The sequence below is a fragment of the Anomaloglossus baeobatrachus genome, chromosome 7, assembly GCF_048569485.1.
Source record: "Anomaloglossus baeobatrachus isolate aAnoBae1 chromosome 7, aAnoBae1.hap1, whole genome shotgun sequence".
Lineage (NCBI taxonomy): Eukaryota > Metazoa > Chordata > Amphibia > Anura > Aromobatidae > Anomaloglossus > Anomaloglossus baeobatrachus.
Window position 1 is genome coordinate 11815872 of NC_134359.1, and position 22680 is coordinate 11838551.

At 46.2% G+C, this 22680-nt stretch overlaps 1 protein-coding gene across 1 annotated transcript in view; it reads left to right on the forward strand.

The window, feature by feature from the left end:
- Window positions 1-22680, forward strand: part of CNTNAP5 (contactin associated protein family member 5) — a 356337-nt gene that overhangs the window by 193588 nt on the left and 140069 nt on the right. Inside the window, exons 5-7 of the mRNA XM_075317029.1 lie at window positions 8621-8824; window positions 15264-15448; window positions 20480-20623. Coding sequence (XP_075173144.1) covers window positions 8621-8824; window positions 15264-15448; window positions 20480-20623 — 533 coding nt within the window. The remainder of the gene's footprint in view (window positions 1-8620; window positions 8825-15263; window positions 15449-20479; window positions 20624-22680) is intronic.

Below are 22680 nucleotides of genomic sequence, written 5' to 3' on the forward strand. Positions count from 1 at the left end.
GAGCTGTAGAGTGTGGGTGAAACCCTGACTGAGGTAGGGCCTGCAAACCTTGGTGTGGGAAGGACGTGTTACGTCCCTCGCTCAGACTGGGTCCCAGCTTCCACAATATTAACCCAGTGTGACGTCAACGAGATGTAGCGGCCTTGCCCACATGCACTTGTCCACGTGCCTGTGGTTAGGTGGACTTTGGGTGAAACAGCGTTGTTCAGGGCACGTGTGATGTTTTGTGACACGTGGTTATGCAACGCGGGGACGGCACACCGGGAGAAATAGTGGTGGCTGGGGACCGAGTAACGTGGGACAGCTGCCGCCATCAGGTCACGGAATGCTTCTGTCTCCACCAGCCTAAAAGGCAACATTTCCAGCGCAAGCAGTCGCGAAATGTTAGCATTTAGAAGTGTGGCATGTGGGGCGTTGTCAGTGTATTTGCGCCTGCGTTCAAAGGTTTGCTGAATGGATAACTGAACGCTGCGCTGGGACAAGGACGTGCTTGATGATGGTGTTATTTCTGCGTGGGCAACGCAGAGGTGCAGGGCCGGAGGAGGCTTGTTCGCGGGCAGCATGGACAGGGGATTGGCTCGCATGCACAACCAGCGAAGACGTAGCAGTGACATCAGCAAGCACTGCTCCTCGACTATGTTGTACTTCCCACAAAGTCGGGTGCTTGGCTGACATGTGCCTGATCATGCTGGTGGTGGTCAGGCTGCTAGTTTTGGTACCCCTGCTGATGCTGGCATGGCAGGTATTGCAAATGGCCTTTTTAGAATCATCTGGAGCCAACTTAAAAAACTGCCAGACTCGGGAAGACCTAACATTTGTACAGGCACCTTGTGTCGTGTTGTTCCGGGGAACAGTTGCCTGACGTCTGCCTGGGGCCACCACCCTGCTTCTTACTGCCTGTTGTGATGCTACGCCTCCCTCCCCCTGTGCACTGCTGTCCTCGCTCTGCATATCCTCCTGCCAGGTTGGGTCAGTTACTGGATCATGCACCACGTCGTCTTCCTCTTCCGCACCCTGCTCCTCCTCCTGACTTCCTGACAATTGTGTCTCATCATCGTCCACCCCTTGTTGAGACACGTTGCCAACTTCGTGAGAAAATGGCTGCTGAAATATTTGGGCATCTGTACATACGATCTCCTCATGACCCACTTCAACAGGAGCTGGCGAGAGGCCAGAATGTGTGAATGGAAACGTGAACGAACAGCTCTTCCGAGTGTCCAAGTGTGGGATCAGTAATGTCCGTGGACGTGTACTCGGCCTTGTGGTAGGAAGGAGGATCAGGTTCTGAAATGTGCGGTGCAGTATCACGGCTACTGACACTTGACCGTGTGGAAGACAGAGTGTTTGTGGTGGTGCCAATCTGACTGGAAGCATTATCCGCTATCCAACTAACAACCTGTTGACACTGGTCTTGGTTCAAGAGCGGTGTACTGCTGCGGTCCCCAAGAATTTGGGACAGGACGGCGAGCGACTAGATGTGGCCCTTTGTTGTGGCGAAATTAGAGCTTGCCCACGACCTCGGCCTCTGCCTGCACCACCATCACGTCCACTTCCTTGTTCCTTGCCAATGCCCTTGCGCATTTTGCAATGCTGTGCTGATGTGTATTCACTAGACTTGTGCGTTATATCCAAGTTTTTGCAAAATGCACACAAGTGCAGCGGAAAGCTGCCACCAACAGGCACACACGTGCGGTTTTTAAATGCAAGCACGGAGGCACTAAGAACCTAAAAGGTCTCTATCCAGGGACAACGTGGAGCCTCCCAATTTTTGGCTGCCCTGCCAAAGGGCTATACTACAATAGACCCACTTCCTTCTAATGGGCACTTCAGGTTTACAGGCCATCATGCACGTCTCTATCCAGGGACAACGTGGAGCCTCCCAATTTTTGGCTGCCCTGCCTAAGGGCTATACTATAATACACCCACTTCCTGACAATGGGCACTTCAGGTTTACAGGCCCTCATGCACGTCTCTATCCAGGGACAATGTGGAGCCTCCCAATTTTTGGCTGCCCTGCCTAAGGGCTATACTACAATAGACCCACTTCCTTACAATGGGCACTTCAGGTTTACAGGCCCTCATGCACGTCTGTATGCAGGGGCATTGGTGAACCTCACAATTTTGGACTGCCCTGGCAAAGGAAAATACTACAAAGACTCACTTCCTCAAAATGGGCACATTAGACTCAAGAGGCCTTCATGTACGTCTCTTCTCAGGGACATCGGAGTGCCACACAATGTTTTCACGTAAAATCTTTCATGTATTAATCTCAAAAAGTAACATACACCAGCTCTATCTCACTATTGGGTATGTGCCCTTAACATTTCCGCCATGAAAATTCATTTTGGGGTCATTTTGGAAGGTTTTCTGGTGAGTCCGTAAAAATGGCGTGAAACGCGGACAAAATTGTTCACAGCTGTGACTTTTCAGTGATAAATGCTTCAAGGGGTCTTCCCCATGCTGTTGCCATGTCATTTGAGCACTCTTCTGAGACTTTTGTGACATTTTTAGGGTTTCTCCATGCTGCCGGGGGGTCATTTCACAAAAATACTCGGGTCTCCCATAGGATAACATTGGGCTCGTTGCTCGGGCCGAGTACACGAGTATCTTGGGAGGCTCGGCCCGAGCTTCGAGCACCCGAGCTTTTTAGTACTCGCTCATCACTAATCATTAACCCTTAGGCACCCAGGACTCAGTCGCGGGATCTCTGCTTTGCTGAAATAACAGAGCAGTCGCGATGGAGAAATAAATAAAGGAAATCCGAGCTCCCGGATGTTTCCGTCTTCTCGCACACGTACAATAAGAGCATTAATGAAATGTGGGTTTCTTTGCAGGGACATAATAGGCAGATGGTCAAGTGTTTGTTTGTTTCCTTTGCTTCATCATTTACACAGCGGATCCTCTTGAGACCGTCGGGTTTGTCATAGTCTCAGATTGAGAATGTTTTGTATCTCTTTCTCCCTATAATCAGTTTTCCCTTAGAAGCCCGGGCATATTGTTCAATTACCGAGCATATAGAGCGCAGATGACGGCAGCCGATCCTTCTCTTTTATGTCTGCGCCTCTTCTTAGACGATGTCTTCTGAGCACTTACAGCATCAAAGACGCAGACTCCGCGCGGCTCGTGGATTAATCATCCTCCATCGCGCTGCTTTTTTCTATACATTGCTATACATCTTATCGCGTTGTGTGATTTGTTACATTGTTTTACTAAAATAGTAAATATGATAATAAATGCATTACATAGTAACCTTTATATTGATATTATTATTAAGGGCACTGCGCATTATTGCATTTGCACCCATTTTTTGTCAAGTTTTTCCTTTTTTAAGGCAGGTTTTTGATTTGCACCAAATTCTTTTCTTTTTAAAGGAAATCTGTCAGCAGGATTTTGCTATGTAATCTGAAAGCAGCATAATGTGAGATCTGATTCCAACAATGTGTTACGTGCTCATCAGTTTGCAATAGATTCAATACAATTAGTGTTTTATGAGCAGGAGATTATCACTGCAGGACAAGGTGTCACATGCCATGCAGCCCAGCTAATGAGTGTAACCCCCCAGCTAGCTGACAATGCACAGTGTACACAGGAAGCTGCCAATTAGTGGTGCGGGTGGAGTTATACACAGGAAGCTACCAATCAGTGGTGTGGGCGGGATTATACACAGGAAGCAGCCAATCAGTGGTGTGGGTGGAGTTATGCACAGGAAGCTGCCAGTCAGTGGTGTGGGTGGAGTTATACACAGGAAGCTACCAATCAGTGGTGTGGGCGGGATTATACACAGGAAGCTGCCAATCAGTGGTGTGGGTGGAGTTATGCACAGGAAGCTGCCAGTCAGTGGTGTGGGTGGAGTTATACACAGGAAGCTACCAATCAGTGGTGTGGGTGGAGTTATGCACAGGAAGCTGCCAGTCAGTGGTATCCGTTGAGTTATACACAGGAATCTGCCAATCAGTGGTGTGGGCGGGATTATACACAGGAAGCTGCCAATCAGTGGTGTGGGTGGAGTTATGCACAGGAAGCTGCCAGTCAGTGGTATGGGTTGAGTTATATACAGGAATCTGCCAATCAGTGGTGTGGGCGGGATTATATACAGGAAGCTGCCAACCAGTGGTGTGGGCAAAGTTATACACAGGAAGTTGCCAATCAGTGGTGTGGGCCAGGTTATACGGAGCTCAGCATTCTGAGCACTGCTATATCTACAGCAGAGAAAACAGGGATTTTATCTAAACCACTGTAAGCAGCCCAGTAAGTGACACATTGCTGGAATCAGGGTCTCAGCCCCTACACCATGCTGCTCTCAGATCTCTGGGCGCAGAGTAATGTTTGTGAACTCCATACATTTTTGCACAAATGTTAACGTTTTGCAACATTTGACGATATCATATGATTTTTTGCTCTAAAACATAGCTAAAAAGGTAAAAGTGATACATTAAGAGCATTTGTGATTTTATCTAAAATTCATAATCCCGCATGGGCCAATTTGAAGAATTTGGGGCAAAATATCTATAATCATGTGAGCCTTGTTATCTTAGTTTCTGCCTATGCAGAGCACAGAAGCCAAAGAAAAACCCACTTAACTACTATCGTTTGCATAAACCGCTCCCAAGATAATAGAAGATGAGATGAGCCACTAATGAATACAGACAATATTGAATTAGGCACTACACATGATCCAACCTTGTATTCATTCATTTGTTAGAACGTTTTAAAAAAATATTTTTACACTTCTTCTAACTACTGATTGGACTAGGGATTGGCTTAGAGCTAGGGTTAGATTTACTTTTATTGGGGATAAGAACTAAATAACCAAAAATTCAGCCATCTCATAGACTCAGGTATATAGTTTAGTACATGTAAACTAACACATATTTATGCATGCTTTTGTTTCTTACTAACATATATATATATAGCATATTCAGTATTTTTTCCTTAATACAATATATATGCATATGTAACTTAAAGATGGCTGCCACATCCTGTCTACACCCAAGATGATGAACAAGGGAGAATTCCTAAACTGGGGACTGACCAATCCAGCAGAGGCTATGCAAATTCCTATACGTCTTGAAGGCCCGACCTGCGATACTTGATTGGACTATACTTTTGTTTACACCCTTTACTTCCTGGTCCTATAAAGGCTTTGTCTAAGATTAAAGTTTCAGTTGGAGTGGCTTGCCAGTCGTGAGAGAGAGAGTTATAATTGATTCAACTAATTGTTATTGTTTCTCGCTGTGCACACACGACAATATAATTTGGAACAGCAGTCAGATCCCGAGAGACCGCTTGAGTCTCATCATCATCATCCTCAACACTTTCAGAGCTCAAGATAGGGCTAGGGTTAGGGTACCTTCACACGTTAGCGATGCAGCAGCGATCCGACCAGCGATCTGACCTGGTCAGGATCGCTGCTGCATCGCTACATGGTCGCTGGTGAGCTGTCAAACAGGCAGATCTCACCAGTGACCAGTGACCAGCCCCCAGCCAGCAGCGGCGTGCAAGCGACGCTGCGCTTGCACGGAGCCGGCGTCTGGAAGCTGCGGACACTGGTAACTAAGGTAAACATCGGGTATGGTTACCCGATGTTTACCTTAGTTACCAGCTCACACCGCTTAACTTAGCGTGTGCAGGGAGCAGGAGCCGGCACTGGCAGCGTGAGAGCAGCGGAGGCTGGTAACGAAGGTAAATATCGGGTAACCACCTTGGTTACCCGATGTTTACCTTGGTTACAGCTTACCGCAGGCTGTCAGACGCCAGCTCCTGCTCCCTGCACATTCAGGATTGTTGCTCTCTCGCTGTCACACACAGCGATGTGCGCTTATCAGCGGGAGAGCAACAATAAAAAAACGAACCAGGGCTGTGTGTAACGAGCAGCGATCTCACAGCAGGGGCCAGATCCAGTGTCACACACAGCGAGATCGCTAATGAGGTCACAAAAAACGTGACTCAGCAGCGATAGTGTTAGGGACGGAGGTAGATTTAGCAGTAGGATTAGGCTTAGGTTTAGGCTATGGGCTAGGATTAGGATAGGGTAATACAATTGTTATATAAATGTAACAAGACAAAAAATAACAATGTGTAATGTTTTAGTTTTAAAATGTTAGGAAAAAAGCTGAAAAATTGTAGAAAGTAAAAGCACAAATTACAATTATATCAGTATTTTCCTCAAATTGCAGTGTAGAATAAAGGGACCATGACTGGATTGGAGGAGTAGAGCGCTGGCCGGAGGTGAGGGGATCCATTCAGTGATATCTTAAGAGATTTGCAAAGTCAAAGTATTTGAGATTCTATTTGTTTCAATTGCTAAAAACAAATGCTATCCGCCAATTTATACAAAGACAAAGATGTCATCATGCAGAGGAGGCTTCTCCTTGCTATCCTGCGGATATCACATGGTATAGCGCAACCAATCAAGTGGGACTATCAGAGCCTGTATAAAAGCTGAGGCAGTGAAGGCAGCAGATACTTAGTGATGAATCCACAGCTCTGCAATTCCTGAGCCGGTGCCTGTATCCTGCCTCCGGGAAGGGCCTGCTTGTTCTGGCCTCGTTCTGGGGATCACGCTGCCATATTTTGGTGCTGCTGCCTCCGGGACGCCGCCAGTTATATTTCCTGCTCGGCTGTGTGCACCGTTCTTGTGCGACATACTCTGGTTCTTGTCCTGCTACTCTGTACTGTTTGTCATGACTTTTGCTCCCCTTGTCCAACCTGACTTCCATCCCTCTTGCCTGACCTGACCTCTGTTTCCCCGGCCTGTCCTTATATCCGTTCCTCCTGCGTCCCTTTGTCCATACCTCCCTGTCCTCTGGTCTCCTGTCCTGTTCTGTGTTACCCACGTCCTCCGCTGTGCTTACTTGCTTTCCCGGTATCCGACCAAAGTCTTGTTCTTAGACTTTGGCTCGTTTTCTCCTCGGTACTGACATGACATCCCGGCTTAGACCCTGACTGATCCCTGCTCTTGAAAGTGACCTCTAGTGGTCTTCTGTCTAACTACACTCAACATTTTTTTTCCTACCTGAGTCCCTGCACCCCTAGTGGTAGCTTGACACTGGATAGTGGGAGAACGTTGGGGGGTTACGTGTGTCCAGGGCACGCAGAGGCTTTGCACTACATGCGATTCACTGTGAATTGATTAGCTGCAAATCACATTTTTGTAAAAATGAATTGAAGTTGGAGCATTTTGATTTCTAAACATTTGATCATCTCTAGTTAAGTCTTCTGTATTCTCCTATACAATGTGAATGCACTGGGGCACACTGAGGACGCTTCCCTTTTAACAATCCTCTTGCTCATTTGTATAAAGCTACAAAGGAGAATATTGCCAAGAAGGAGACTGAATCTTTGTGGAAATTGTCTGATAATTATTATAATTGGGGGACCCTGGCTATGCCAGATATGTGCCAGTAATGCCGCCACTGTTCACCTTGCTCATGTGTTTACACCACCGCCCGATATACCCAATATGTGCCAGTAATGCCGCTGCTGTTGACCTTGCCCGTGTGCTTACACCGCCGCCCGATATACCCGATATGTGCCAGTAATGCCGCTGCTGTTCACCTTGCTCATGTGTTTACACCACCGTCCGATATACCCAATATGTGCCAGTAATGCCGCTGCTGTTGACCTTGCCCGTGTACTTACACCGCCACCCGATATACCCGATATGTGCCAGTAATGCCGCTGCTGTTGACCTTGCCCGTGTGCTTACACCACCACCCGATATACCCGATATGTGCCAGTAATGCCGCTGCTGTTGACCTTGCCCATGTGCTTACACTGCCACCCGATATACCCAATATGTGCCAGTAATGCCGCCGCTGTTGACCTTGCTCGTGTGCTTACATCACTGCCTGATATACTCGATAAGTGCCAGTAATGCCGCTGCTGTTCACCTTGCTCGTGTGTTTACACCACCGCCCGATATACCCGATATGTGCCAGTAATGCCGCTGCTGTTGACCTTGCTTGTGCGCTTACACCACCGCCCGATATACCCAATATGTGCCAGTAATGCTGCTGCTGTTGACCTTGCTCATGCGCTCACACCACCGCCCAATATACCCGATATGTGCCAGTAATGCCGCCGCTGTTGACCTTGCTTGTGCGCTTACACCACCGCCCGATATACCCAATATGTGCCAGTAATGCTGCTGCTGTTGACCTTGCTCATGCGCTCACACCACCGCCTGTTATACCCGATATGTGCCAGTAATGCTGCTGCTGTTGACCTTGCTCATGCGCTCACACCACCGCCCGATATACACGATATGTGCCAGTAATGCCGCCGATGTTGACCTTGCTCGTGTGTTTACACCACCGCCCGATATACACGATATGTGCCAGTAATGCCGCCGCTGTTGACCTTGCTCGTGTGTTTACACCACCGCCCGATATACCCGATATGTGCCAGTAATGCCGCTGCTGTTGACCTTGCTTGTGTGTTTACACCACCGCCCGATATACCCGATATGTGCCAGTAATGCCGCTGCTGTTGACCTTGCTCGTGCGCTTACATCACCGCCCGATATACCCGATATGTGCCAGTAATGCCGCTGCTGTTGACCTTGCTCGTGCGCTTACATCACCGCCTCTTATTTGTCTCCTTGTTTCTCCCTATCTAGAATCTGATGTAGCCGACTTCGATGGCAGAAGTTCCCTCCTCTACAGGTTCAATCAGAAGCTGATGACCACATATAAAGATGTCATCTCCCTGAAGTTCAAGAGCTTGCAGAGCGAAGGCGTCTTATTCCACGGAGAAGGGCAGCGCGGCGATTACATTACTCTGGAGCTACAGAAAGGGAAACTGTCTCTCTACATTAACCTGGGTATGCAGCGTTATTCCTATTAATTTGCTATTGGGCTCCATATGTCAGATTTAGCACATAGTGTGCGCCATACTGTCCTCTGCCAATAATCCTATAGTGTGCGCCATACTGTCCTCTGCCAATAATCCTATAGTGTGTGCCATACTGTCCTCTGCCAATAATCCTATAGTGTGCGCCATACTGTCCTCTGCCAATAATCCTATATTGTGCGCCATACTGTCCTCTGCCAATAATCCTATAGTGTGTGCCATACTGTCCTCTGCCAATAATCCTATAGTGTGTGCCATACTGTCCTCTGCCAATAATCATATAGTGTGTGCCATACTGTCCTCTGCCAATAATCCTATAGTGTGTGCCATACTGTCCTCTGCCAATAATCCTATAGTGTGTGCCATACTGTCCTCTGCCAATAATCCTATAGTGTGCGCCATACTGTCCTTTGCCAATAATCCTATAGTGTGCGCCATACTGTCCTCTGCCAATAATCCTATAGTGTGCGCCATACTGTCCTCTGCCAATAATCCTATAGTGTGCGCCATACTGTCCTCTGCCAATAATCCTATAGTGTGTGCCATACTGTCGTCTGCCAATAATCCTATAGTGTGCGCCATACTGTCCTCTGCCAATAATCCTATAGTGTGTGCCATACTGTCCTCTGCCAATAATCCTATAGTGTGCACCATACTGTCCTCTGCCAATAATCCTATAGTGTGTGCCATACTGTCCTCTGCCAATAATCCTATAGTGTGCACCATACTGTCCTCTGCCAATAATCCTATAGTGTGCGCCATACTGTCCTCTGCCAATAATCCTATAGTGTGCGCCATACTGTCCTCTGCCAATAATCCTATAGTGTGCGCCATACTGTCCTCTGCCAATAATCCTATAGTGTGTGCCATACTGTCCTCTGCCAATAATCCTATAGTGTGCACCATACTGTCCTCTGCCAATAATCCTATAGTGTGCGCCATACTGTCCTCTGCCAATAATCCTATAGTGTGCGCCATACTGTCCTCTGCCAATAATCCTATAGTGTGCGCCATACTGTCCTCTGCCAATAATCCTATAGTGTGCGCCATACTGTCCTCTGCCAATAATCCTATAGTGTGTGCCATACTGTCGTCTGCCAATAATCCTATAGTGTGCGCCATACTGTCCTCTGCCAATAATCCTATAGTGTGTGCCATACTGTCCTCTGCCAATAATCCTATAGTGTGCACCATACTGTCCTCTGCCAATAATCCTATAGTGTGCGCCATACTGTCCTCTGCCAATAATCCTATAGTGTGCGCCATACTGTCCTCTGCCAATAATCCTATAGTGTGCGCCATACTGTCCTCTGCCAATAATCCTATAGTGTGCGCCATACTGTCCTCTGCCAATAATCCTATAGTGTGCGCCATACTGTCCTCTGCCAATAATCCTATAGTGTGCGCCATACTGTCCTCTGCCAATAATCATATAGTGTGCGCCATACTGTCCTCTGCCAATAATCCTATAGTGTGCACCATACTGTCCTCTGCCAATAATCCTATAGTGTGCGCCATACTGTCCTCTGCCAATAATCCTATAGTGTGCGCCATACTGTCCTCTGCCAATAATCCTATAGTGTGCGCCATACTGTCCTCTGCCAATAATCCTATAGTGTGCGCCATACTGTCCTCTGCCAATCATCCTATAGTGTGCGCCATACTGTCCTCTGCCAATAATCCTATAGTGTGCGCCATACTGTCCTCTGCCAATAATACTATAGTGTGCGCCATACTGTCCTCTGCCAATAATCCTATAGTGTGCACCATACTGTCCTCTGCCAATAATCCAATAGTGTGCACCATACTGTCCTCTGCCAATAATCCTATAGTGTGCACCATACTGTCCTCTGCCAATAATCCAATAGTGTGCACCATACTGTCCTCTGCCAATAATCCTATAGTGTGCGCCATACTGTCCTCTGCCAATAATCCTATAGTGTGCGCCATACTGTCCTCTGCCAATAATCCTATAGTGTGCACCATACTGTCCTCTGCCAATAATCCTATAGTGTGCACCATACTGTCCTCTGCCAATAATCCTATACTGTGCGCCATACTGTCCTCTGCCAATAATCCTATAGTGTGCGCCATACTGTCATCTGCCAATAATCCTATAGTGTGCGCCATACTGTCCTCTGCCAATAATCCTATAGTGTGCACCATACTGTCCTCTGCCAATAATCCTATAGTGTGCGCCATACTGTCCTCTGCCAATAATACTATAGTGTGCGCCATACTGTCCTCTGCCAATAATCCTATAGTGTGCACCATACTGTCCTGTGCCAATAATCCAATAGTGTGCACCATACTGTCCTCTGCCAATAATCCTATAGTGTGCACCATACTGTCCTCTGCCAATAATCCAATAGTGTGCACCATACTGTCCTCTGCCAATAATCCTATAGTGTGCGCCATACTGTCCTCTGCCAATAATCCTATAGTGTGCACCATACTGTCCTCTGCCAATAATCCTATAGTGTGCACCATACTGTCCTCTGCCAATAATCCTATAGTGTGCGCCATACTGTCCTCTGCCAATAATCCTATACTGTGCGCCATACTGTCCTCTGCCAATAATCCTATAGTGTGCGCCATACTGTCATCTGCCAATAATCCTATAGTGTGCGCCATACTGTCCTCTGCCAATAATCCTATAGTGTGCACCATACTGTCCTCTGCCAATAATCCTATAGTGTGCGCCATACTGTCCTCTGTCAATAATCCTATGGTATGCACCATACTGTCCTCTGCCAATAATCCTATAGTGTGCACCATACTCTCCTCTGCCAATAATCCTATAGTGTGCGCCATACTGTCCTCTGTCAATAATCCTATGGTATGCACCATACTGTCCTCTGCCAATAATCCTATAGTGTGCACCATACTGTCCTCTGCCAATAATCCTATAGTGTGCACCATACTGTCCTCTGCCAATAATCCTATAGTGTGCACCATACTGTCCTCTGCCAATAATCCTATAGTGTGCACCATACTTTCCTCTGCCAATAATCCTATAGTGTGCGCCATACTGTCCTCTGCCAATCATCCTATAGTGTGCGCCATACAGTCCTCTGCCAATAATCCTATTGTGTGCGCCATACTGTCCTCTGCCAATAATCCTATAGTGTGCGCCATACTGTCCTCTGCCAATAATCCTACAGTGTGCGCCATACTGTCCTCTGCCAATAATCTTATAGTGTGCGCCATACTGTCCTCTGCCAATAATCCTATAGTGTGCGCCATACTGTCCTCTGCCAATAATCCTATAGTGTGCACCATACTGTCCTCTGCCAATAATCCTATAGTGTGCGCCATACTGTCATCTGCCAATAATCCTATGGTATGCACCATACTGTCCTCTGCCAATAATCCTATAGTGTGCGCCATACTGTCCTCTGCCAATAATCCTATAGTGTGCACCATACTGTCCTCTGCCAATAATCCTATAGTGTGCGCCATACTGTCCTCTGCCAATAATCCTATGGTATGCGCCATACTGTCCTCTGCCAATAATCCTATAGTGTACGCCATACTGTCCTCTGCCAATAATCCTATTGTGTGCGCCATACTGTCCTCTGCCAATAATCCTATAGTGTGCGCCATACTGTCCTCTGCCAATAATCCTATAGTGTGCGCCATACTGTCCTCTGCCAATAATCCTATAGTGTGTGCCATACTGTCCTCTGCCAATAATCCTATAGTGTGCGCCATACTGTCCTCTGCCAATAATCCTATAGTGTGCGCCATACTGTCCTCTGCCAATAATCCTATAGTGTGCGCCATACTGTCCTCTGCCAATAATCCTATAGTGTGCGCCATACTGTCCTCTGCCAATAATCCTATAGTGTGCGCCATACTGTCCTCTGCCAATAATCCTATAGTGTGCGCCATACTGTCCTCTGCCAATAATCCTATAGTGTGTGCCATACTGTCCTCTGCCAATAATCCTATAGTGTGCGCCATACTGTCCTCTGCCAATAATCCTATAGTGTGCGCCATACTGTCCTCTGCCAATAATCGCAATGCCCTAACTAGTAACTCCAGACTGAGAAAAGCAGATACACAAGCAATAATGGTTATAATAAGGGATAATTAGGGACATTGTAGGCTGGCATGCTGGTCTATCCGCCTTCCTGCGCCTGCGGCAGGGCCCGCTGCTTGTCTGTGTCCAGCTGATGTACTAGATGTAATATAAAGGATCAGGCTTTCTCCAGTAACATCCCAGCACTGAGGATGATTTATCACATCTCTGATGGTAAATGTGGCTGTGACAGGTAGAAGCAGGATACAGGATCTGCAGGACATTGAACAGGCAGAATATTGATATTCTGGAAATGCAGCAGTTACGGGAGACAAGTCTGGAGACGCTGCAGCCACAGGAGACAAGTCTGGAGACGCTGCAGCCACAGGAGACAAGTCTGGAGACACTGCAGCCACAGGAGACAAGTCTGGAGACACTGCAGCCACAGGAAACAAGTCTGGAGACACTGCAGCCACAGGAGACAAGTCTGGAGACACTGCAGCCACAGGAGACAAGTCCGGAGACGCTGCAGCCATGGGAAACAAGTCAAGAGATGCTGCATTTGTGGGAGACAAGTCTGGAGTTGCAGTAGTCACGGGAGACAAGTCTGGAGATGCAGCAGTCACGGGAGACAAGTCTGGAGACTCTGCAGTTGTGGGAGACAAATCCAGAGATGCTGCAGCCATGGGAGACTAGTATGAAGATGCTGCAGCCATGGGAGACTAGTCCAAAGACGCTGCAGCCATGGGAGACAAGTCCGAAGATGCTGCAGCCATGGGAGACAAGTCCGAAGATGCTGCAGCCATGGGAGACAAGTCCGAAGATGCTGCAGCCATGTGACCAGGTTTAGGCCACGCAGGCACTCACTGTAGCATCAGCAACATGCAGTCTGGTGTTGTCATGCAGAAAATTACTTATGGGACTTTTTGGGGACTGCACGACAGGTTCCATCATTGATCCATCCCATACAGCAGGTGAAATTAGATGTCACATACCAAGACTAAGATGTCCCTGTCTACACAAAATATCAGGAGGCAATTGCACAGCATTGAGCTATGAGCCAGACCTCCAGATATAGGTGTCCATTGTCCTCACACCACCAATCTCAAAAGTGATCATGGTGCAAAGCAAGATGGCAATGAAGGCTGGAGTGGAGGTCTGTCCTCTTCAGTGGTGGTTCTGGATTTTGTCCTGAAAGCAATAATAGTCAGAAATTGGTCTGGAGATCATTTGGGCAACACCATGAAAAGGCCTTCACGGGGAACATCACAATGGTGCTAGGATTATGGTGGGGGAGGGTCATAATTTACAGTAATCCCATCCAGTCTTCATTCCAGATGCACTAACAGCTCAGCATAACACTGATGTGGTCGTATAGCCAGTGGTGAGGACATTTCTCCAAAGTATCCCAAGACTCATTATTTAACATGACAGTGTCAGGCCGCTTGTTGCTGGCGCTCTCCCATTTTGCAGCATCGGAGCAGCGCAGGGGCCGGAGCTGGAGCCGTTCATATCCAGTCATCCCTGCAGCCTCTGAGGATTGATTTCCAGCTCTATGAAAAGTGCTAGCAAACCGGCCATCTTTGAGAGACAGCAGCGTTGGCTGGTTACCTAGGCAACAAGCAGAAAACAATAGAATTCAGAATCATGAGGAAGAGTGGATTCTATGTAGCAGAACTTACACTTTTACCCATTAATGATGATGAAAACACTCCTTTTACATGTGACTCCACCTGATCGGGCGGTGTCATCACCTTCCACACAAACTAACGTCTACATGTTCTCCATTTTATTTTTACCTCCTGCTTTTTTTTGTCTGGGATTATTTGTTGCTTACAATGTTCATAAGTTGGGTGCGGTAATGAATTAATTTCCGCAGTCATTAGCTCGTACGGTGGAGGAGGCTCTGCTTTATATATATATATATATATATATATATATATATATATATATATATATATATATATATATCTCTATACACACAGTATATACATCTGTCACATTCATGTATTCCAGATTCCCCGTCATAGACACCTCACAATGTCAGCGAGTTCCACGGAATTCGGCAGCAGACTGTTACATTTCCTATGTTGTCTCTGCAGCGCACAGTTACAGACCTCCTATCCCCGGGGAGATCAATTAATCTCAGGAAATTCATCATCTCATTAAACTGATTGTTATTTTTGAATTTACAGACTTAGTTACTATTATTTTTTATTGACTGTTTCTGGTTTTTGTTGGGGGAGCGTCATTGGTGCGTGAAGCCTTTGGTGGTGACGCTGCACTCGCCGCCCCGGTGACTGATTCTTCTTGTCGGTCATGACGTCGGCCGGTCTCGGTGTTACTAATTCTCCGTTTATTCTTGTGACCTTTCGTGTTTCCCCAGGGGACGCTAAGCTGCGATTCGGTAACACTCACGCAGCGGTGACGTTGGGGAGCCTCCTGGACGACCAGCAGTGGCATTCTGTCCTAATCGACCGCTTCAACAAGCAAGTCAACTTCACAGTGGATAAATATACCCAACATTTCCGCACCAAGGGGGAGTCTGATGACTTGGACATAGATTATGAGGTGCGTACATCCATCCGAACTGTAACACCTATGGGATATTTACGATTATATGTATATAACGTCCAGCACTGATAATTCATTCACTTCTGTGCCAACATTGCAGTCAAAGCTCCATTTCTCTAATATAGAATTCCAAATTTTCTTCAAAGCCTTAGATAATATCACACTCTGGGAAGGAACTGTCCGGCACTCGGCACAACACAGAGGTTACAACGGGGATAGAAAGGGTAAGAAGACCCTAACCGAAGGGCGACCTCCTGACAGTAGCCTGTGTCTGAACCCTAAGCTCTATACGGGTCCTTTCCCCGTCACCATCACATGCCTAGTCCCTAGCTGTCCCTCCACTCACCCTGGATAGTGCAAAGGCCGGTGAGTAGAGATGACTGGACACATGGGAGTTCAGTTCCGGACTTTTGAAAAAGTTCAGTTTAGGACCCGGACTTGACCTGAACCCCAATGGAAGTCATTGATTGGGCAGTTTGGGTCTCTGCCCACATGCAGCCAGCCATAAACAGATCAATTATGGGGGCGGGTGGACAGGGTTTTCCATATTTGTTTGGTGCACACTACATCCGAGCACGCTGTTGTTACCCCCAGTGCAAGCTGACCAAACAGTGCAAGTGGCTCGCACTGGGCCATGCACCGAGCGTACCCGAGCACCGAGCGTACCCGAGCACCGAGCGTACCCAAGCACAGTGATGCTTGCACGAGTGGTTTACATATATAAAGCACCCAAACTCCAAACTCGAAGTCTTCTGTGTTCTCGGGTTTGTCTGGGTTTGCTCATTTCTCCCAGTGGATGCACTAGACTTCACCATTGCAATAAGCAGACATAGGGGAAGGAAGACAGATGGGGGACATAGACAAAAAGAGGATAAACACCAACTCCGAAGATTGCAACCAAACACCAGGGCTGCAAACAACAGGACTTCAGAGACTCCAAACTTCCTCCCTCCACGGTGGTCAGGTCAGAATGAATCTCTATAACTGGCATCAGGTGATGGAATATGTGACTATTTAAAGGGAAGGGAAATGGTCACAAACCGGCTGCACCTGAGATTGGAGTAACAAGGAACTACCAGCAAGGAAAGAGTCCTTAACCCTTTCTGCATCAAAAGAAAGCATATACATTTAAAACCCAGAGTTTCACATGGCAATGTGAACCTCACATCCCAGTCCTGTCAAAGGTCTTCCAAGGATGGGAAACACTCGTGACAGATAGTTATTAAGGTAGATAATACAATTCTTTTTGCCTGCAACCACTACAAGGGGGAGCTCCAGAGATTACTGAAGACTGTAATATAATTTGACTTAATGTATGAGCTGTATGCAGGGAGCTCATGAGCGCCCTCTAGTTGTGGCTGCAAATAAACTCCATGTAGCTCTGTGTCTGTGCTGAAGATTTTGTGTTCTGTTGATAAAACAATAAGGAAATTAGGACTTTTATGAACTGTACAAGACAATTCCAGTCTTTCTTGATGACCATAATACGCAGTTGACTTTTGTATTTAGTGCATTTTTTGCTGCGCCTTTACTCTTTCTGCTCCTATGTTTTGCACAGTATGGCCCCGATTGATCAGGACTTGCATTCTTGCATGTCAGTCATGATGAACAGTGCTCTGGAGTAAGATGCAGCACTGTGCACATATTAATGGCTTTGGTACATATTTCATCCTCTGTGCACCTCCGCAATGTACACCCGTCAGGGACATTTCGGTCTCGCTGTTGATGAATTTGCTGCCCTCGCTTGGCCGTGTTCCCTCCCAGCAATGCTCCACAGACGGCGGCGCTGGCGGAGACTGGTGGGAGAACACGAGTACACTTTGCACAACTACAATCTAAGCAAAAATATTGCAACATTTCAAACAGTTTTACCCCAGAATCCTGGAGAAAAGTGATAAATCGGGAGCTATGATTCCTATATTCCGGATACTTTCTGCAATCATATTTGTCCTGTCGCCCAGATCATTAATATTTTGTTGGTTCCCATAAATTTCTACTTCAATTTTGCAATAAAACAAACCCTCCGCAGATTATGGCAGGCATTAAATTATATTACACCGCGTCCGACGGGGAAATCAGCAGAAATATTGCTATTTATTAGGTCATTAGAAATGTTACTCAACAATGAGAGAAGGAATTACTGGAATGAAGGAGATGTGCGGGGACCGCGAGGATGGAAATGAGGTTATAGTGATTGTAGGATGTATGATTATAGCGGCATTAAATGTGACAGAGCGGTAATTATCACTGAGGACAAAATTAGACCATTGGAAACGCCAAATAAATGTATTACCAGGTAATATACTCCACAAAGTGTAATAGTCTCTGAACGGTAACATCTATTTATTATTCATTCATTCATTTTGATACATTTCTAGTATTTAGTTTTGTTTATTTTTTTTCCATTTATAGCGGTAAAATCTTATTAATTCTGAAGTCAGTCGAAACCGTCACGGTGATTGCACTGATATCTATGAGGGCTGGTGACTGCACTGATATCTATGAGGGCTGGTGACTGCACTGATATCTATGAGGGCTGGTGACTGCACTGATATCTGTGAGGGCTGGTGATTGCACTGATATCTATGAGGGCTGGTGACTGCACTGATATCTATGAGGGCTGCTGACTGCATTGATATCTATGAGGGCTGGTGACTGCACTGATATCTATGAGGGCTGGTGACTGCACTGATATCTATGAGGGCTGGTGACTGCACTGATATCTATGAGGGCTGGTGACTGCACTGATATCTATGAGGGCTGCTGACTGCATTGATATCTATGAGGGCTGGTGACTGCACTGATATCTATGAGGGCTGCTGACTGCACTGATATCTATGAGGGCTGGTGACTGCACTGATATCTATGAGGGCTGGTGACTGCACTGATATCTATGAGGGCTGGTGACTGCACTGATATCTATGAGGGCTGCTGACTGCACTGATATCTATGAGGGCTGGTGACTGCACTGATATCTGTGAGGGCTGCTGACTGCACTGATATCTATGAGGGCTGGTGACTGCACTGATATCTATGAGGGCTGGTGACTGCACTGATATCTATGAGGGCTGGTGACTGCACTGATATCTATGAGGGCTGGTGACTGCACTGATATCTCTGAGGGCTGGTGACTGCACTAATATATAATGATGGCTGCTGACTGCACTGATCGTTAATGATGGCTGCTGACTGCACTGATATCTATGAGGGCTGGTGGCTGCACTTATGTGTAATGATGGCTGCTGACTGCATTGATATCTATGAGGCTTGTGTCTGCACTGAGACCTAATGATGGCTGCTGACTGCACTGATATCTATGAAGGCTGGTAGGTGCACTGACATCTAATGGTGGCTGGTGACTGCACTGATATCTATGGCAGCTGGTGACTGCACTGATATCTATGGCAGCTGGTGACTGCACTGATATCTAATGATGGCTGCTGACTGCACTGATCACTAATGATGGCTGCTGACTGCACTGATATCTATGAGGGCTGGTGTCTGCACTCATGTTTATGAGAGCTTGTGATTGCACTGATATCAATGAGGGCTAGTGACTGCACTGATATCTAGTGGTGGTTGCTGACTGCACTGATATTTATGAGAGCTGATCATTGCATTGATATTTCTGAGGACTGGTGATTGCACTCATATCTATTAGGCCTAGTGAGTGCACTGATATCTATGAGGGCTGATGGCTGCACTGATATCTATGAGGGCTGATGGCTGCACTGATATCTATGAGGGCTGATGGCTGCTTTTATGTGTAATGATGGCTGCTGACTGCACTGATATCTAATGGTGGCTGATGACTGTCCTCATCCATTGAAGGCCAATGGTTGCACTGACACCTGTCAGATAAAACTAAAGCTTTTGGCTGTACCGTTGTATAGTGATATCTGGTGACTGCACTGATGTCAGGTGATGACTGATGGCTGCACTGATATGTGTAGGATAAATCTATGACAGACCAATAATGACCATTGACTTCAGTGTTGCCCAATATTAGAATAAATCTATAATAAATTCATGACAGCCTTTAGTTGCACTGACACCTACTTATGGCTACTTTCTGCACTGATATCTATCAGATAAATCTAACGTAGACTATATTATATTGACTATACTCATGTCTAGTGATGGTCGATGAGTGCACTAATATCTATGGGATAAACCTATGTTACATTAGTAATGGTCACTGACTGCAGTAATGCTTAATGATGGCAAATGGCTGCACTGATATCTATGAGGGCCTGTAGCTGCACTGATATCTGTGAGGGCTTGTGGCTGCACTAATATCTATGGAGTGAACCTATGTTACAATGGTCACTGTGTGCTCTAATGCCTAATGATGACAGGTGGCTGCACTGATATCTATGAGGGCTGGTGGCTGCACTGATATCTATGATGGTCTGTGGCTGCACTGATATCTATGATGGTCTGTGGCTGCACTGATATCTGTGAGAGCTTGTGGCTGCACTAATATCTATGGAGTGAACCTATGTTACAATGGTCACTGTGTGCTCTACTGCCTAATGATGACAGGTGGCTGCACTGATATCTATGAGGGTCTGTGGCTGCACTGATATCTATGATGGTCTGTGGCTGCACTGATATCTATGAGGGTCTGTGGCTGCACTGATATCTATGAGTGCCTGTGGCTGCACTGATATCTATGCGGTGAACTGATGTTACATTAGTGATGGTCACTGCTCTAATGCTTAATTACGGCAGGTAGCTGCACTGATATCTATGGGATAAATGTAATAGGCTGGTGATGGCTGACCCTTTGATTATTTTGAGCAGAGATGTAATACCAGTGAGTAGTCACCTTCCCAATAATCCAGATAATAATCCATGCAATGTCTCCGTCAGCTCCGGACACATCGGCTCATCTTAGGGCATGATACTTTCATAGATGTCTTCTTTGCTTCAGGTCCTTATTGTAGATTTCTCTGCTTAATTCTTGACTTTATGATGACAAAACAAGAACAATGAGCCAAGTTTTGATTTTCTTATTTCCCGAAGTTCAGCTTTGGAGGGATTCCAGTACCAGGAAAACCCGGAACGTTTCTGAAGAGGAATTTCCATGGCTGTGTAGAGAACCTCTATTATAATGGAGTGAATGTTATTGATTTGGCGAAGAGACGTAAACCTCAGATCTACATCGTGGTAAGAAACATTTCACGGAGTGATTATATTACTTCCTCTCCAACATGTACCTTAAAGGGCCAGTCTCCAAAATGCCAGTCCGTATATGTATGAATGTATGTGTATATGTATGTGTGTACTTCTACCTTATGTGACTCTTGTAGATATTGTATCTGTGTCTGATCTGTGGACGGGCTCTTTCAGGTTAGTGTTTCATGTTCGGAGCTAATCAGGTGTTTCCCCCATGCTGCACCCCTCCTCCTCACACACATACATCAGGAGGAGAACCTGCAGCTGCATCCCCCTCCTCTCCCTCATGTCCCTTTACTGTTTGCTGCTTTATACAAGGCAGATCCTCTGATGACTGAATAGGTTTATAAACACTTTTAATTGTGTCTCTTTTCATTATTGATATTAGCAGTTATAGAGTATTTACATTTACATACAAGTGTCATGTTATGATTTTCACATTCTATTACTATATTTTATACGCACCACATTTGCAATAATGTCTGCTAGGTGGACGTGCTGCTGCATTCAGGGGGAGAACCTACGTCTATAGGGATATAATAAAAAGCCAGTGGGTGGCACCCAAAATACCAGACACCTCGGCCATGTTCCCATGTGCACAAGTGCAGATGTACTGTATATACGGTAATAGCCATTCACGGAGTATTGTGGTGTAGAGGCGTTCTCCCCTTTTTATGCAGTTTTGGTGCAGATTTTACACATTATTTCATGCATTTTTTCTATGCTCCCTATAGAAGTCGTGAAAACAGACCAATAAATGTAAAGCTCAGAAAGGTCTTGAGATACCGGCATTTCTCTTATTTCTGAGGTTGTAGATAATAACTCTCTTCCTCCTCCTCCAGAATTCAGCAAACCCCACAGAGAACGGTTTGTGGAGTCGGCTTCTTCCTACAGATCCATGAATTATTCATAAATAAATTCTGCACATCTGTCTATAATAGAAAAACTTAAGAGAAACAAAAAGACTATCCTAAGACGTCTCAGTGCTCTTATTCCCCTTCGTTGTGGGGCATTGATGGCACTTCTGAGCCTCACGTGCCGGGTTTGGTGCCCGGTAGTTATGGTAACTTCACAAGAAATTGGAGGGTTTATTTTTGGAAGTTTGAATTCAAAGAGTCTGAAGTTGATACTTTGTAGCAGAAACGTCTCCACGTTCCGGCAGCGAGTTCCTGATCTCCCGCTGCTCTCACATTGGAACAGACCCATTCCTCTGCACCTCAGTGATCGGATCTCACCATGTACCAGGAGCGGTTCTGTAATAGGGGGCGCTGTGCAGATGCTCCGGGATGGGTGATGTACGCAGCCGCTGCTCCGGACGTTCCCTGTATCCCTCTATAGATTCGGTTTATGTGCAGCAGAGTCAATATGTGGAAATGATTCTCCCTGAAAAACAGAAACCAGAAATAAGTTGTCTCCAATTTGTGTTATTTGTCAGAACACATTTCATTCACAAGACTGTATTACTGCCGCTCAGGAGTCGTCTATAAACCGCCCCCCATAGAAATCTATAGGGACCGGTGCGCCCCTATATACCACACCCTGGAACGCCAAATCACTGGAATTTCACACAGAGCTTCTCATTATTTTACACTTGCACAAGAAAAATATTTATGTTCCACAAATAACGTATTGTATTATAGAAATATTTAATCCTTAAAGGGAAACTGTCCCATTTTTCCTGGCACGTGATCGGGATGTTATACAGAGGAGGAGCGGAACAGATGGATTTAGGGGATTGTGGAATAATTCTGTGTAACTTGTATTTTACTCCTTTATATCCATTCTCTTTTTATGTGTTGGAGATTATGTGTCAGTCACTGATTAGCAGCGTCCACTGGACCCTTAAAGGGCTTGTCCAGGAGGCTAACATTGATAATCCTTAGGATGGGTCATCCGTGTCTGATCGGTGATGGTGCAGGTGGTCCCGGTGCTGCCGCCACAGGCCTACTCAGTTGCGGAGCTGCAGAATGTGGCTTCATAGACGGAATAATACGGCGGCCGGGCACCGCACATTGATTCAGTGTTGATAGTGACATGAATAGGGGGCG